At 42.3% G+C, this 17,157-nt stretch overlaps 1 protein-coding gene across 1 annotated transcript in view; it reads right to left on the bottom strand.

The window, feature by feature from the left end:
- Nucleotides 1–10,104, bottom strand: part of LOC309553068 (uncharacterized protein) — a 101,445-nt gene extending 91,341 nt beyond the window's left edge. The window contains 2 exon segments of the mRNA XM_082253967.1: nucleotides 321–325; nucleotides 8,519–10,104. Of these exon segments, the coding sequence (XP_082110093.1) occupies nucleotides 321–325; nucleotides 8,519–10,098 (1,585 nt within the window). The 5' untranslated portion in view covers nucleotides 10,099–10,104.
- Nucleotides 10,105–17,157: the final 7,053 nt, after the last annotated feature.

The raw sequence follows: 17,157 nt of genomic DNA, 5'->3' as shown, positions 1-17,157 counted from the left end.
TTTCATCCTGCTCCTTGGAATGTTCTCATCACTGTGGTCAAAAACTAACATCAATTTAACCCCACTAATGTTTAGAAAAATGAAAAAAAATATCTTAGAACGTTCTTTTCCCAAAAAAAAAAAATCCTTTAAAATTCTACCCATCTATGACCAGCTTAAGTGCACTGAGGTGAAAGCTGGACATGGCTACAATATGGTAAAAAGGAGTGTGGATACATAGTCTAAACCTCGTACCATCATTCGGGATCTGGGATGATTGGGAGGTCTAGTTGCGTGAATGTAAGTGATTGAAATATGTATGCTTGTGTGATGGTACTCACCGTCACTGGGAGTGAAAAACAGGTACATAATGGACACTGAGAATATGGTTTGGATTACTTCAAATGGGACAGTAATATTTATCTCAAGAAACCTTTGAAGACTGCTTCACACAGTCAGACTTGTTGCTAATATCATCAGCTCAACCACCTGTCTTCCACACATCGTTGAATGTGCTGATACACTCACCTGTTATCTACTAGGGGTTCTGTGTTTACACTTCTGATAATGTGTGTTGTACTTCAAATGTCAGAGACGGACAGGCTGTTACTGGTGGTCCCTTCCTATTGTCTGTGTATTAAGGTGTGATGTGTATTCTGTTAAGCCTGTCTGTCCCATTGTTAATTGTTAATGAACTCACATATTGTTTCTGTCCAGATGGCTAGATAATTAGTTCAGGTTAATTCTATTTCTGTATACAATTTCATCTGCATATGATAATTTAATCAGGCAACCCCTGACCTGATGGGGTAATCTGATCAGGAGGGGGATGTCCATGCTGTATATAAACTGTGTGAGTTGTTCAATAAAGGAGAAGGTTCCAAAACTTGTACAAGCTAAGTTGTCAGCTAGCTTTGTATGGGGGCGGCTAGGAAATTTGATATCTATGTTCAAGACTGAAGGAAGCCGTATACTGATGGAAGCCAACAAACACAGTGTGGGTCGCGGTTCCGTTACACCTTGTATTTCTGATTTTCATCTTCATTGCTTCATTTTTTACTTGTTGCCAGGGGCATTGTTAGGATCCAAAACCATCCAGGGTACCCTTTGGTACACTTGGGGTGAAAAGTTGTAAAGTGCTGCAGTGAACAGGGCTCATGTTTTGTTTTGTTTTTCTTCTTTTCCACCATCTCTCCCGGTTTGCTTTATGTTCTTTCCATTTTTACTACTGGTCTGTCTTCTCCACCTGTACCTTGACTATTTCTCCCCCAGAGTACACAGTAGAGAATACCAGGTAGACAGTCTGTATTCCTGCTGTTTGGTCTTTAGTATCAGACATGAAACTTCTGTAGCTCTACCCCCATAGGGGTTGAAGATGATTGGGTTCCCCACCACTACACAGCCAGGCAAATAGAATTTTTCCAGCTTTCATCCAAACTCAAGGAACAGTCTTTGAGCTTGTTTTTTTATACTTTATTAGGGGTAATACCTTGGATAGGTAATAGGAATTATGGGATGCCAAACTTGACAGCAACAAACTCAGGGGGTAACTGCCTACCTATGTACAATCACAAATTTGTGTATTCACTCCTGGACTCTGACAGTCTCTAAGTGAGAATAATGCAACAGCCCCTTACAGACTATGAACTCTTAGTCTCTCTAAAAAGTAGCACAGAGTGTTGTGAACTGCATCCTGGTGTACCTCCAAATCCCCTGTACCCAGCTCTACCCACTGCAGGAAATGCCAGCCAACCTGGCTGCCTCTTCACCAGTCTACTTGACTGACTCTTGAGATCTCTCAGGGCAAGGTTTGAGAAGATTTAAGCACACATTTACACACAAATTCATAACTTTAAACACAAACAAGATATGCCTCTAGAAAGTGTATAGTTAAAGGGAAAATAAAATACTGAACCTAACGAGATCATACATGACCACGTTAGCTCCTATGTAAGACAAGCAAGCTGTCAGATGCCTTACGGGTCAGAGGTTATTATGAGATAACCTGTGTTTGGTGTCTATGAATATAAAATTCAATACTGCACAATAATATATCAGTTTCAAGAAGGCAACTGGTAGATATTGGAAGATATGAATTATGTTATAAATCTGTCTATACAGGAGGTTCCTTGATATTGTCTAAACCTTAGGGCCGCCCATGGCCACTGTGTTTATTGGTCAGAGAACTCTGTTAACGTCCCCTGCGGTCTCAGAGAAAAAGAGAGAGACAGATGGGGTTTGGCAGTTCTCACGTAACATCAAAGAAGGAACATCTATCAAGTTGGAGAACCGATCACACATGCTCAGCTTCTGAAACTCTGATACTACTCAGGACATTGAATGCAAGTATTTTCATTTCTCAATTCTATCTTAATTTTCTAATTGCTGAATTATGTCGCTATTTCTTTGAAACAATTTTTTCTGTAAATATTTTATCTGCACCAATTTTAACCTTTTTATTATTAAACCTTATTTTGAAGAGTGTTAATCTTGTCCCTAAGCTCTTAATGCAAACTAACAATGAACCTGTCTCTTGAAGAGTGCTACTGTATAGAATAAATCCTCTGAACATTCCTGTCTGCGGTGACAATGCATGTTACAGACAATTATTCTAAAATTATAATTGGTATTTCTAAAATTACGAGCGTCCGCTGGGCTCATAATAACGTAGCGGTGGTGGCAGTGAAAGAGGTTAATTGCTTAATTAGCCCAGTGACAATTGCTCTTAGCCTGCTGGCATCTAGATTGTGGTCCCTCAAGCTGGAAAATCTATGTGCCGGGTGCAGCTGAGAGTGGCATTGTTACACAAGTGACGGCAGGATGTGAGATTGGCTGGTCCTTGGTCACGAGTTAGTGAGAAGGGCAGGGATCTGATACCTGCCATCGTCACATATTCGGGTATCAGATCCCTGCCCTTCTCACTAACTTGTGACCAAGGTCCAGCCAATCTCACACCCTGCCTTCACTCCGCTATCTTTCAGAGAGGCCTGCTACATGTGGCAGACGCTTCCATTGTAATTCCTTGACCGTGCTGTAGTACTCACACTGTACTCCTTTTTACCACTGCCTCTCAGGAAAGACTCCTTCCAAACTGCTTCTGTTGTAGGATTCTTCCAAGACAGCACCTTAGCCCCATCCTGAGACAGAACACTCCCTCTAGACTAGGGGGTTCGCCTCAAGGGACAGTCCCATCATCATGACTCCCCTGCCAGCATGACTTACCCATATTTAAGGGCTGGCCCGACCACCCTGCCAGGCCCACTGCCTGGGGATTGGCCAAGCTCCCATAAGTATGCAGGACAGTCCTCCTAGCCTCCGTCCTCTAGTTTCTAGAACATTCTCAAACTTTCCAGAACCAGGAGGAGGCACCAGACACTTGCATGCATGGGTCACCCAGTACTGACGTAAAGTAAACGCATGACCCAATTTACGACTCACAGGGTAAGCATGAATCAGCTAAATTTTCCTACACTACCACTAGTAGCATACTAGAGGATGCTACATTTCTAATACCTGTAACATCAAGTAACAGTTTCTCTCTTTGTAACTAACATATATGCTTCCCTTCAAAATGAAAAGGTGATCCATAGAATGATATACATTGACTGGAGGATTAATTTAATGTGTTTAAAACAAAATGGGTTTACTTCTAACACCTATTGCTTCCTCTGAAGACATTAACGGTTGCTTTATACTTTAGTGATCCATTGTAGAGAGGTAATGTGCATTGTGTTAGGGCAACCAATTGTGAATGGACTGCTCATTCACCTGAATCTTTTTCAGTGACACAGCACACCACGACACTAGGAATGTGCATTGTAAAGCAGGTTCATGTTGGAATACATGAGTGTTTTGCCATTAGAGTTGAGCCGAACACCCCTTCCCACCATAACTCTCGAACATGGAAAAAGTGAGGACCCAAACTGAGAACCCTATTAAAGTTTATAGGACCCAAACTTGAAAAAAACAAAAGTCCCCATTTTTAAGGCTTATATGCAAGTTATTGGCCATAAAAAGGGTATGGGAGCCCGGGTACTGCCCTGGGGGACATATACGAATGCAAAAACATTTTTTTATGAATATAATTTTAAAGGAGCTGTGATTTTAATGATGCTTAAAGTGAAACAATAAGAATTTCTTTAAAATATAGTGCCTGGGTGGTCCCCTTAGTCTGCCTGTAAGGTGGTACATCTGCACCGTGTACAGAACCTGCTGCAGCAAAACTGACATATATAAAATATAAATATGAAATAATAAAATAATATAAAAAATAAAATTTAAATAGATTTTTCTGACTTCAGGCTTTCTTGAAATAAAATCCAATACCAAAATCCATACTAAATGCGGGAATGTAGCCTGGCAGGCCAGGAAAGAGGGGATGAGTGAACACCCCCCTCCTGAACCATACCAGGCCACATGCCCCAAATATGAAGGGGTTCGTTTTTGGGCAGGGGGGGGGGGGCCTCCTCAAAGCACCTTGTCCAGATTGTCCCCAGAGCAAGAGCGATACTGCTCCTCATTGCCCCCAGAGAGAGAGAGACTGCTCCACATTGTCCCCAGAGAGAAAGACTACTTTATATTACCCCCTGAGAAAGACTGCTCCGCAATTGCCCCCAGAGAGAGAAGACTGCTTTACAATTGACCCAGGCAGCATGGCTAAGTCCCGGAGGATGACTCCCATGACGAGACTCATCTTGCTCCTTTTCCAATGGAATATCAGCTGGCAGGAAATGGTGATTCGGGTGTGGCTTTTTATTCACGCCTGATGTGCACCATAACGTCACATACAGGTGCGCATCCTGACCCGCCCTGCCACCCGATTAGTAGCATTTGGCCATCTTTGGAACTACACATGCACAGTTCCAAGCCAACCACAGCTGTATTTTTTACAGTCACCTACAAACAGGAAAAAAGTGCCTGATTTTTACAAACTGTGTGTAAATGTATTCCGCCTATCCAGCTGTCATTCTGGGATCGATCGTGTACGCCAGGTCGTCAGGTTTTTTATTTTTTTATTAGCGAGATAGTGGATGGCAGGCATCATAGCTGAGGATGGATTTCCAATGAGGGGTATTTTTGGGTGATTTTTATTTTTTGATAAAGGACTTGTCAAACGTTTTGGTGTTTCTAGGTTATACTTTTTTTTTGTGAATGAGTAGGTGTACTATGTACCCCATACTTATTCAAGTGGTGAAGGCAGTGTCTAGGAGCCCCCTTATTAATAACGGTAGTTTCCAAATTCTGGTAAGTCCTCTACCCACAGACCCCCATAACCACTGGCCAGGGTTGTGGAGATGAGGCCCTTGTCCTTATCAAGATGGGGACAAGGTGCTTCGCCTGGGAGGGGGTCCCTGTATGTTGAAGGCCCATGGCTTGGTTTGGTTCAGGGGGATGCACACTCCCCCCCCCCCCCCTTCCTGCTCAGCCAGGCTGTCAATGAAATGTCATTTGCAGGTAAACTTAAAACTTTTCTCTTTTGTAAATGTCAGCACTGCTGCAACATTTTCTGTACATTACAGAGATGCCCCTTCACAGGCAGGATAAGGACACCCCAGACCTGGTATTTCAAATAATTAGACATTTTTAAAGTTTATTCAATTAAAATATTTAAAGTTTAATCATTAAAAAAAACAGCTCCTGTTTTGACACCCCCTTGCCAGTTAACCCAGAAAACGAGCATTTGTAATTTGACAATCAAGGCTCTTCAATCAGGATTTCAATGGGGTTCAGGTGCGGAAACCAAAGTTCACTGAACCCCTGTTAGAACGGAACCCAGGGCAGTTCGGTTCATGTCTTCCCGTCACTAAAGAGCACTTATTATCCTCAAATGGAGTCATCAGCCCCTCCCCCTCTTACTGACACCCCAACTGACAACCACCACCACAGAAATCACACAGCATTCATCAATACATTCACATTTCTTGATTTCTTTTTTATATCACCAACACTTGACATGTACAATAGAAAAAAAACATTATTCACATTAACATCTCTTTTCCTAATTCCTCCCATCACCAGGACACATCTAGTGATTATAAGATATAATATCACAATGATACATTATATTAGGATCCATTATAAAAGTTATCCAATAGAATGCTATTGGTGATCCATTCTATGGGGACACATTATATTAGGATACATTATAAAAGTGATTCAATAGAATTCTATTGGTAATCCATTCTATGGGGAAACATTATATTAGAATCCAATATAAAAGAGATCACATAGAATTCTATTGGGGAAACATTATATTAGGATCCATTATAAAAAAGATCACATAGAATTCTATTGGTGATCCATTCTATGGGGACACATTATATTAAGATCCATTCTAAAAGTGAGTAAATAGAATTATATTGGTGATCTATTCTATGGGGACACATTATATTAGAATCCATTATAAAAGTGATCCAATAGAAATCTATTGGTGATCCATTCTATGGGGACACATATATTAAGATTCATTATAATGTGATCCAATACACTTATATTGGTGATCCATTCTATGAGGACACATTATATTAGGATCCATTATAAAACATATTCAATAGAATTCTATTGGTGATCCATTCTATGGGGACACATTATATTGGAGAGCCATTCGAGTTCTATTAATCATACATTATTATAGTAATATTATTTATTATATTAGTGATAAATTATATTTTTTTCTTTCACTAGTAAATTTCAGAATCATTTCTTCATATGTTTTCTCATTGATTTTCATCTCTTTCTATCTATTTGTAGATCTATTATTCATTTGTATTTCTTCACACAATAAAATAGTCAACGGAACAAACTCATTATAACTGTATGTATAATAAGGAATGAGAGCGCCTACACATTCTATTCTTATTCATATTGACTGATGAACTTATGTCCATCCCAGAGGTGGGTAAAGAGACTCCACCCATATTGTCCATTCAGGGTAAAGTGACAGGTTAACTTGAAAGTCCCCAAACCTCAATATACTCTCCTTTATTTTTCCCCCAATATGTTGTTACTTCATCAAAGCCCCCACTAAGTCCTCAGTTTCCCAGGTAGGAGAGATCATGTGATCCTCTCCCAGCATTCAGGCCTGAGTGGCCAATCACCAGGCTTGAATACTGTCACATGAGAGAGGGGGAGGGGCGACATTAATAATCCTGTGTAAGCTCTGACATGATCCAACATGGAGCCTACACGGGGTTAGGATTTAGGGCTGAGGAATGGAGAGGTGGGGGAGCAATGAATGGGAATCTAAATGGGTCAGGGGTGGGCTTTCAAGAGAACCGATCACTGCCCAGAGTGGGCAAGTGTTTCTTAGGCAATTTGGGCCCAAAGCAGTGTAACATATCATGAGCTCCAAAAAAAACATACAGGGGGAGATTTACTAAAACTGGAGCACTCAGTATCTGGTGAAGCTGTGCATATTAACCAATCAGCTTTTAACCTCAGCTTGTTCGATTAAGCTTTGACAGTAAAACCTGGAAGCTGATTGGTTACCATGCAGGGCTGCACCAGATTCTGTGTGCACCAATTTTGGTAAATCCCCTTGATAGGGTATAGGAGCCTCCAGAAAAGTCCAAAGTCAAAGTGCTCCTTCCTCCAAATTACCTGTAAGCTACATCAGCAACATGGGTTGTAGTTTCTGCCCTCTTTTGCCCTCTACCGCTGAAACCAAAGGTAACCATCTCTTTTGCAACACTTTTGATTGATCCCCAAACCCCCCCCCCCCCCCCGACTTTCTAAAATATTTGGGGTCCCTAGGCTATGCCAAGTCTTAATTTCTTTATAGATTTTAGATAGATAGATAGATAGATAGATAGATAGATAGATAGATAGAGTCCATGATCTAGAAAGGCCACACTCCTCATTGAGCAATAGCAACCTGTTACCCACTGATACTGCAGCAGTTGGGCAGATATTCTACCCAATCACAGTGATCAATGACAGATGGAGGAATCCCATTTATGGCTTCATGTACAACAGGCAACTGGAAAAAAATTCCAGAACCTCAGCAGAAAAATCAGCAGAAAAACGCTCACAGTGGCTCGCATTGCACAAGAGTTTATGAGCATTCATGGGCATTTGCTGCAGCAAGTGTTTTTTTGCACAACATTCCACTCTGCTCATTTTTCACTATAAATGATGTACACTTGAAAAGGCCGAACCCTCCTAAACGGTACGTTTATGAACTTTTATGCCCATTTTTTTTTTCTCCCGAAAGCTCCTCTCGAAAATGCACTTGTGATTATTTTTTTTTTTCCAGCCTGAAAATGCTATTCTGCAAATATGCCTGTAAATGCTCAAATGTACATGGAGAAATAGGGGAACATAAAGCTGCTTATACAGGCTGAAGAAAAAAATTGCCTAAAGCCTCCATAGGCAGCATTTTATATGCCCAGAATGCGTGAGGCCTAAATGTATTTATAGTAAAATAATCTACAGGACACCGACTGAATCCCCACCCACTGCTTTATCCCATTGTCTGAATATTCCACCAATTCCATCCCTCCTCCTTGTGATGTCCCCAGTCTCTGGGCATATTTCTCACATCTCCTGATTTCCTCCACATATCTTCATACAACCTCCGACTACACATAGTAGAGCATGGAGAGGCTCAGTGAAGGTGGTGGTGAAGGTGTGGAGGTGTCGGATCGGGTCACACAGATCATAAAAGGAGATCCGCCCGGCCTCATAATCCAGATATATCCTGACTCTGTTACTGGAGAGATTGGGGGGTAAGGGGATCTCTTTACTGTCATATCTCACGCCATACTTATTACCAGACCTGACCAAACCCCAAGACTTGTTATTTCTTCCAATTCCTGACTCCCCTCCTCTCCTGTCTATACTGGGATAACACATCCCGACTCTCCAGTCATCTGATTTCTCAACATCCACTTCCCAGTAATGTCTCCCTGAGGAGAAACTAAGACTGCTTAACACCTGAACTCTGTTCTGAAATTTCTCTGGCGTTTCTGGGCGGTTATGATCTATATCTGACTCAGATACAGTTTTCCTGTCATCCGATATCTGTAGATAATCATGAGCTGTGTTGACATCCAATAATATATCTTCAGCTTCCTGTATATACATGTATACATTTACCTCTGTTATTATATTAGATAAACCCGTGTGTAAGATTCCGACCACATCCAGACCCCCTCCATCATGGAGAGGTTTCTCATGTCTCTCTCTGTCCTCATTATCTCCATCCTCAGTATCACACAAGTCACCTGTGTCTGATTCCTGTAAGACAGTCAGTGGATCCGTCACGTTACACAGCTCCTCAATGTGACGCATCTTCCTGGACAGCTCCTCCTTCTTTATTTCCAGATCCTGAATCTTATCCAACACCGGAAAGATGACCCGCTCTGCCTGTCCGGAGATCTCCCTAAGGACCCTCTTCTCCAGGTCTTCAAGACGTCTCCTGAGATCTCTGAACAGGGCAGTGACTCTCTCGGTGTCACCAGCTTCTTTTTCTTCTACTTTCCTCTTCTCTTCCTGCAGACTCTGGACTCTTTCCTCCGTCTCCTCTCTCCTTGTCAGAAGTTTCTGCAGAACTTTCCTCAGTGTCTCTTTCTTCTTCTCAGAAACCTCATGCAGTGAATCAATCTTATGTCCTTTATGTTCTCCAATGACATAACAAGACATACAAACACAGATATCATCCTCAGTGCAGTAGTACTCCAGGATCCTCTTATGGACGGAGCATTTTCTTCTCTCCATGGACAAGGTGGGGTCAGTTAAGATGTGTTCTGTTGAAGTTTTGTGGACTCTTTGGTGTTTATCACACAGAGAAACGTCACAGTGTAGACAGGATCTAACAGCAGGTACAGGAGATTCCACACAGTGAGTACAGAAGACTCCAGACTCCTCCTGATCTGCTAGAGCAGACAGGAAATTCTCCACTATGTTACGAAGTTTTATGTTCCTCTGCAGTGCAGGACGATCCTGAAACTTCTCTCTGCATTCAGGACAGGAATATCCTCCAGACCTCTCCTGTGTATCCAGTACACAATCAATACAGACCCGGCAGAAGTTGTGTCCACATTTCAGTGTTACAGGATCGGTATAAGTGTTCAGACAGACCGAACATTCTAGCTCAGCTCTCAGATCAGCAGACGCCATCGCTAACAGCAGGACTGGAGAAATGGTATTGAAATTCTCTGACACTGGGGAAGAATGCAGTTAGGGGGTGGGTGGGGGAGACGGGTCACATTCTCCTACACAAGGTGAGGCTGGGGTGGATCAGAAATATTTGGTGTGAAAAAAAAAAAAAAAGAAATATTTGGTATGAAGATCAGAGTACAGAAGACAGATTTTTTTTTTTTCCCACAGTAGTAATTATAATCATATCTTCCAACATTCGAAGAGAGATGAAAAGATGGGTCACAAAAAGGAACATGGCACACTAAGTGCACTGAGGTGAAAGGTGGAGAAGGAGTGTGGTTAAATAGAGTTTGAGCTTAGTACAATCATTCAGGATCTGAAATAGTTGGGGGTTCTGGTTGTTTGAAAGTAGGAGAGATAAATATGTAGGCAGGTAGTGGTTACTGCTACCCCAACGGAAAGTTAGGGGTTAACTGCACTCCCGGATTTTTCTCAGATCCAACCCTCCAGTCCTTTGTGCTATAAAAGGGATGAGGGCCTGGATCCTAGGGGGAGGAGATGGGAGACTTACACACACACACTCAGAGAGGGATGCTCTGCTTGGTGCTATTGCTGCAGTCTGGATTGCCTGTATCCTGCCGAAGCCAGAGTTAAATTCCAGACATGGACTCTACTTGAACAGGTATGCTGGGGCAGCCACAAGCCTATAGTTAGGGACTAGGAATGTTAGCACTTTATCTTGCACTGTCCATTGTTGTTATGTTAATTTATTTTTTAAAAAAAGCTTTTGCAAGTTTGCCTGGTCTGAAGTTACTAAAGAGGTGCAATGTAAGTAACTGGCATATATACTCTACAGTAGTATTAAACCGAACACCCCCCGGTTTGGTTCGCACCAGAACACCACAAACAGAGGAAAAGTTTGTTTGAATAAATGAACCCCATTGAAGTCTATGGGAGTCGAACCTCGAAAATCAAACGGCCTCATTTTGAAGGCTTAAATGCAAGTTATTGCCCCAAAAACAATCGTTTTTAAAGGAGCAGTGCTTTACAGATTTTAATAAGGCTTAAAGTGAAACTATAAAAATGAAAAATGCCTTCAAATATCGTGCCTGGGGGGTCCCCTGAATGTGCATGTAAAGTAGTGCATCTCTACGATGTATGTAGCCTGCTGCAGCAATACTGACATTTCTAAAGCAAAAAATGTCATAAAACAAATATACATACAAGTTTCAAATCACATTTTTACTTGTCATACAGGTGCAGAAAAATTGGGCCTTGGTTGTTGGTTGTGCCTGAACACCATAACCCCTCGCAGTTTCTCTTGCTGGATGCAGGAACGGGCCCCACTGCTAAAAATTCCATACAAATTTTGAAATTGCATGTACTTGTCATACAGGTGTAGAAAAATTGGGCCTTTGCTGTTGGTGGTACCTAAACGCCGTAACCAAGCCCTCACAGTTACTCTTGCTGGGTGCAGGAACGGGACCTGCTGGTAAGAATTCCATACAAATTTGAAATTGCATGTGCTATACAGGTGCCAAAAATTGGGCCTTTGCTGTTGTTGGTGCCTGAACACCGTAACCAAGCCCTCATAGGTACTCTTGCTGGGTGCAGGAACGGGACCTGCTGGTAAGAATGCCATACAAATTTGAAATTGCATGTACTTGTCATACAGTTACAAAAATATTGGGCCTTTGGTGTTGTTGGTGCCTGAACACCGTAACCCTGTAATGTTCTGGTACCTTTGGGTACCCTAATTACTCTTTTCCTAAGTGTATGCACCCCACCATTCTCTTTTGGTAAGGTGTGCATACACCTTTAAGACTGATGCTGTCATCACTGAGCGCCGGACTGACAGCTATTTAAATCACCAGCTTTCACTCACATGTGTTCGTTCAACCTGCTTTGTGCCTTGATGCTAACCTGCCTTGAAACTCTCATGCTTGCAAGCATACCTCGCTGTTGGAACCACGCTGCGCTGATCCCTGTATCCCGCTACCGGATCATCCGCTCTTGCCGAACCTCTCCTCTGCTACATTGCTACTAGTGATAAGTACCCCACAGGGGAAACCTCTATACCCTTCATACTAAAAGCTTACACTATCTAGCGCTGCATACTAAAGACTATTACTACATCTGCATTATCTAAGATTGCTAGCTCTTGCACTGGGTTGGTCTCTCCTGTATGTTCACCTGCTACTCTATCATCTGCTGCCATACATGATTGCTAACCTATCTGCATCCCATCTGCTACTATCTTACTTTCAAGAACATTCCTTTCAAGTGTCTGTCACCTACCATCTCTACCCAACCTGTCTCTTCAGCTATCATCACTGTATTACTATATACATAAGTCACTCTAGGAACATCTTATTGAGTGTGTGTATTTACTTGCTGAATTGAGTTCATCCACACATGATGAGTCTTGGGAGTTGGGATTGGTATCTCAGCGTTTCTCTACATGACTACTGAAGTGGAATATTTCTGCAGCTGTAAATCCACATTATACATAAAACGCATGAGCGTTACAGATTGAACGAACCTCAAATGGATTCAGCAGAAATAACCACTCAGGTGACACAATTAAAACAGCAAGTAACTGCGTTAATACACGCACTTGCTGAATTAAAAGAAGACAATCAGGCTCTGTCGCAGCAGGTAATTAGACTGACACAACTTACCACTGCTCAGTCCCCTGAACCCAAAATAAATCCTCCTTTGGTATTTACAGGCGATCGCAAAAAATTTCGCGAATTTAAAAACGCATGTGAGTTACTTTTCTTGCTTAAACCCCGTACCTACCTTACTGATCACATTAAGGTTTGTACTATTATTTCTTACCTAACAGGCGATCCTCGGGCCTGGGAAGACTCTCTTTTTGAGAAAAGCGATCAGCTTCTCAACTCCTATGCCTTGTTTCTAGCAGAACTTACTAGCCTATATGATGATCCCAATAGGCAGAGTACTGCCGATCTTCAATTAAGATCCTTGAAACAAGGAGGGAGACCTGTGGAAGACTTTGTCGCAGAATTCAAGAGATGGACCCTTGATTCAGAATGGAATGATGCATCTCTGAAAACCCAATTTAGGCTTGGCCTATCAGAGGCCGTTAAAGACGAGCTCGCCCGAGCGGATCTGCCAAAAACCCTGGATGCATTGATACAACTCAGTATCACCATAGATAGAAGACTACGAGAAAGAAAGGCTGAGAAAATGGGAATGCCATTATCCAGTTCTTCTCGGATTTCGGCCGTTGACCCCACTCCTATGGAGATAGGAACCATACGCCCACCTCTATCAACTATGGAAAGAGCCAGAAGACGATCTGGTAATCTCTGCTTGTACTGTGCATCCCCGGATCACAAGATAAACGTCTGTCCCCTAGTCTACAAAAAGAAGGGTGAGTGTTCACATGTCCTCCTAGGGGGATTGGCAACTTCAATCACTAACCCTTACCTTTTTGTTTGCTTAACATTACAGTGGGACCAGAACAGGATTACTACTAAGGCCATGATTGACACAGGATCTTGTGGAAATTATATTGACATACGTTTTGCTGCTTTAAATAAAGTTCCTATTATTTCTAAACCTAAACCTGTCTCAGTGAGTCTTATTAACGGTGTTCCTTTATCCTCTGGTCCGATCACTGATCAGACACAGGCACTCCTAGTCACTACTAACGGGTCTCATATGGAGACCACTACCTTCGATCTAATACCTTCACCCCACTTTCCCATTGTTTTGGGACTTCCCTGGTTACACACACATCAACCAACCATAGATTGGAAGGAACGGACCCTGGCCTTCCTCTCTTGCTATTGTGAGGGTACGTGTAACCTCCCGTCTTTCGGGAAGATCCTGTCTGTGGTGACAGATGAGATTGCACCACTATGTTATCAGGATCTCTCTGAGGTTTTTCTTGAGAAAAATGCTCAAGCACTACCTCCCCATCGAGACTATGATTGTAGTATTGATCTACTCCCAAATAGCAAATTGCCGTTCGGTCATGTTTATCCTCTTTCGCAGGATGAACTTTCCCATCTCAAAGACTATTTGGATGAGAATTTGAAAAAAGGTTTTATTAGACCTTCCACTTCTTCCACAGCAGCAGGACTCTTTTTTGTCCGCAATAAGGACTCAAGTCTCAGGCCTTTTATCGACTACAGGCAATTGAATGCTATTACAATAAAAGATCGCTATCCTCTACCGCTTATCCCTGAGCTCATTGAGCAGGTGCGTGGAGCTACCTATTTTTCAAAATTGGACCTGAAAGGAGCATACAATCTCATTCGAATCCGTGATGGACACGAGTGGAAGACTGCATTCAGAACCAGATACGGATTGTTCGAATATCTTGTAATGCCATTTGGGCTATGCAACGCCCCTGCAGCCTTTCAACGATTTATAAACGATATTTTCAGAGACTTACTAGATGTCTGTGTTGTGGTATATCTAGACGATATACTTATATATTCACGATCCCTGTCTGAACACATAAGACATGTAAGACTAGTATTATCGAGATTGCTTGCACACAACCTTTATGTGAAACTGAAAAAATGCTTGTTTCATAAAGAAGAAGTACTGTTTCTAGGCTACATCATATCCAAAACAGGAATCAAGATGGACATGAGTAAGATATCCTGCATTCAGGATTGGCCTACACCAACCACACGCAAGGCGCTACAGCAATTCCTTGGATTTTCGAATTTCTACAGGAAGTTCATCAGAAACTTCTCTGCCATTGTGAGACCCCTCACACAGCTCACTAGCATTAAAAGACCATTCAAATGGTCAGATGAAGCAAATAAAGCTTTTCACCTGTTAAAGACAAGGTTTACTTCTGCTCCCATACTACGCCATCCAGACCCATCCCTCCAATACATTCTGGAGGTAGATGCGTCAAACATGGCAGTAGGAGCAATACTCTCCCAACGACCAACTCACACTTCACCACTTCATCCAGTCGCCTTCTTTTCTAAATCCTTAAGCAGTCCAGAGGTAAATTACCCCGTGGGTGAAAAGGAATTGCTCGCTATAAAATTGGCTCTGGAGAATTGGCGACATCTACTCGAAGGCACCCGATTACCAATACTTATATACACGCACCATAAAAATCTTCAATATCTTCAGACTAACAAAACTCTCTCTCACCGACAGGTAAGATGGTCACTATTCTTTCTAAGGTTTAACTTTCTAGTGACCTACACACCTGCAGATAAGAATAAAAAGGCGGATGCACTATCACGACTAACTGAAGAAAACTACTTCGAAATCCCTTCCGTTCCTATAATACCTCACAAACGTATTATTGGAGTTGTCCGTTCCTTGAAGGAAGAGGTTTTGCATGGTATAAGTTTGGATTCACCCCCACCACAACTAAATACTGATGCAGAAGGCTTCCTCTACTACAACGACAAACTTTACATACCACCTACCATGCGCACCAAGATCTTGGAATTATCGCATGATGTGCCTATGGCAGGACATATGGGTATGACAAAGACTCTTAATCTGATTACCAGGCAATTCTGGTGGCCTGACATGAAAACATCTATACAAAAATTTGTCTCTTCATGCAATGTCTGTGCCAGGTCCAAAATTGACACTACGAGACCATCCGGTCTACTATGCAGTCTACCAATACCCCAAACTCCATGGGAAGTTGTGTCCTTGGACTTTATAGTAGAACTACCTCCTTCCAAAGGATTTAATACCATCTTAGTGTCAGTGGACCATCTGACAAAAATGGCACATTTCATTGCTATTCGCAGACTACCTTCGTCCAAACAAACGGCAGAACTCCTGATGAAACATGTCTTTAAGTTACATGGTATCCCAAAAACTCTTCTGTCTGACCGTGGATCACAATTTATTTCCAAGTTCTGGCAAGAACTATGTCACATACTACGAATTGAGCGGAAGCTCACTTCTCCTTACCATCCGCAGACCAACGGACAGACTGAAAGAGTCAATCAATGCATCGAGCAATATTTACGTTGTTACACTTCTTACCAACAGGATGATTGGGTGGATCTTCTCCCTCTGGCAGAATTTGCCTACAACAACGCAACCCACAGTATGACCAAGCAGAGTCCGTTCTACTTGAACTATGGGTTTCATCCCTCTATTCTTCCACCACGCATCCTTCCTTCAAATAACCCAGTAGCCTCAGACTATCTTACCCAAATAAAGGACTCTCTGGGTTTGCTTAATACTACCATTGCACACGCTCATAGTCAACAAAAGAAGTACTATGATCTTCGCAGAAGACCTTCTCCTCAGTATGCTATTGGGGACCTCGTTTGGCTCTCAACAAAAAATTTAAGACTGAAAATCCCTAGCAAAAAGCTTGGACCTCTGTTCTTGGGACCTTTCCCAATCAAGAAACTTATTGGAAAAGCTGCAGTACAGCTTACATTGCCAATAGACCTCAAAATACATCCCATTTTCCATGTGTCGCTACTGAAGCCCCATGTTCCTGACCAAGGAATAAGGCCTACTATCCCACCTCCTCCTCCTGTACAAGTTGAAGGTGGAGAAGAATATGAGATAAAAGAGATTCTGGATTCTCGTATCCACAGAAGAAGACTTCAATACTTAGTTCGATGGAAGAACTATGGGCCCCAAGACGACACCTGGCTAAACACCTCTGACATACATGCCCCTAGATTAATCCGCAATTTTCATGCAAAGTACCCAGACAAACCAGCTCCAGAGGCCTTCAGGAGCCGGCCTTAAGGGGGGGTACTGTAATGTTCTGGTACCTTTGGGTACCCTAATTACTCTTTTCCTAAGTGTATGCGCCCCACCATTCTCTTTTGGTAAGGTGCGCATACACCTTTAAGACTGATGCTGTCATCACTGAGCGCCGGACTGACAGCTATTTAAATCACCAGCTTTCACTCACATGTGTTCGTTCAACCTGCTTTGTGCCTTGATGCTAACCTGCCTTGAAGCTCTCATGCTTGCAAGCATACCTCGCTGTTGGAACCACGCTGCGCTGATCCCTGTATCCCGCTACCGGATCATCCGCTCTTGCCGAACCTCTCCTCTGCTACATTGCTACTAGTGATA

The sequence above is a fragment of the Pelophylax lessonae genome (assembly GCF_965119305.1).
Source record: "Pelophylax lessonae genome assembly, chromosome: 4".
In the NCBI taxonomy this organism is placed as follows: Eukaryota; Metazoa; Chordata; class Amphibia; order Anura; family Ranidae; genus Pelophylax; species Pelophylax lessonae.
Note: the sequence above shows the minus strand (reverse complement) of the source record. Positions and strands in the feature narration are given on the sequence as shown.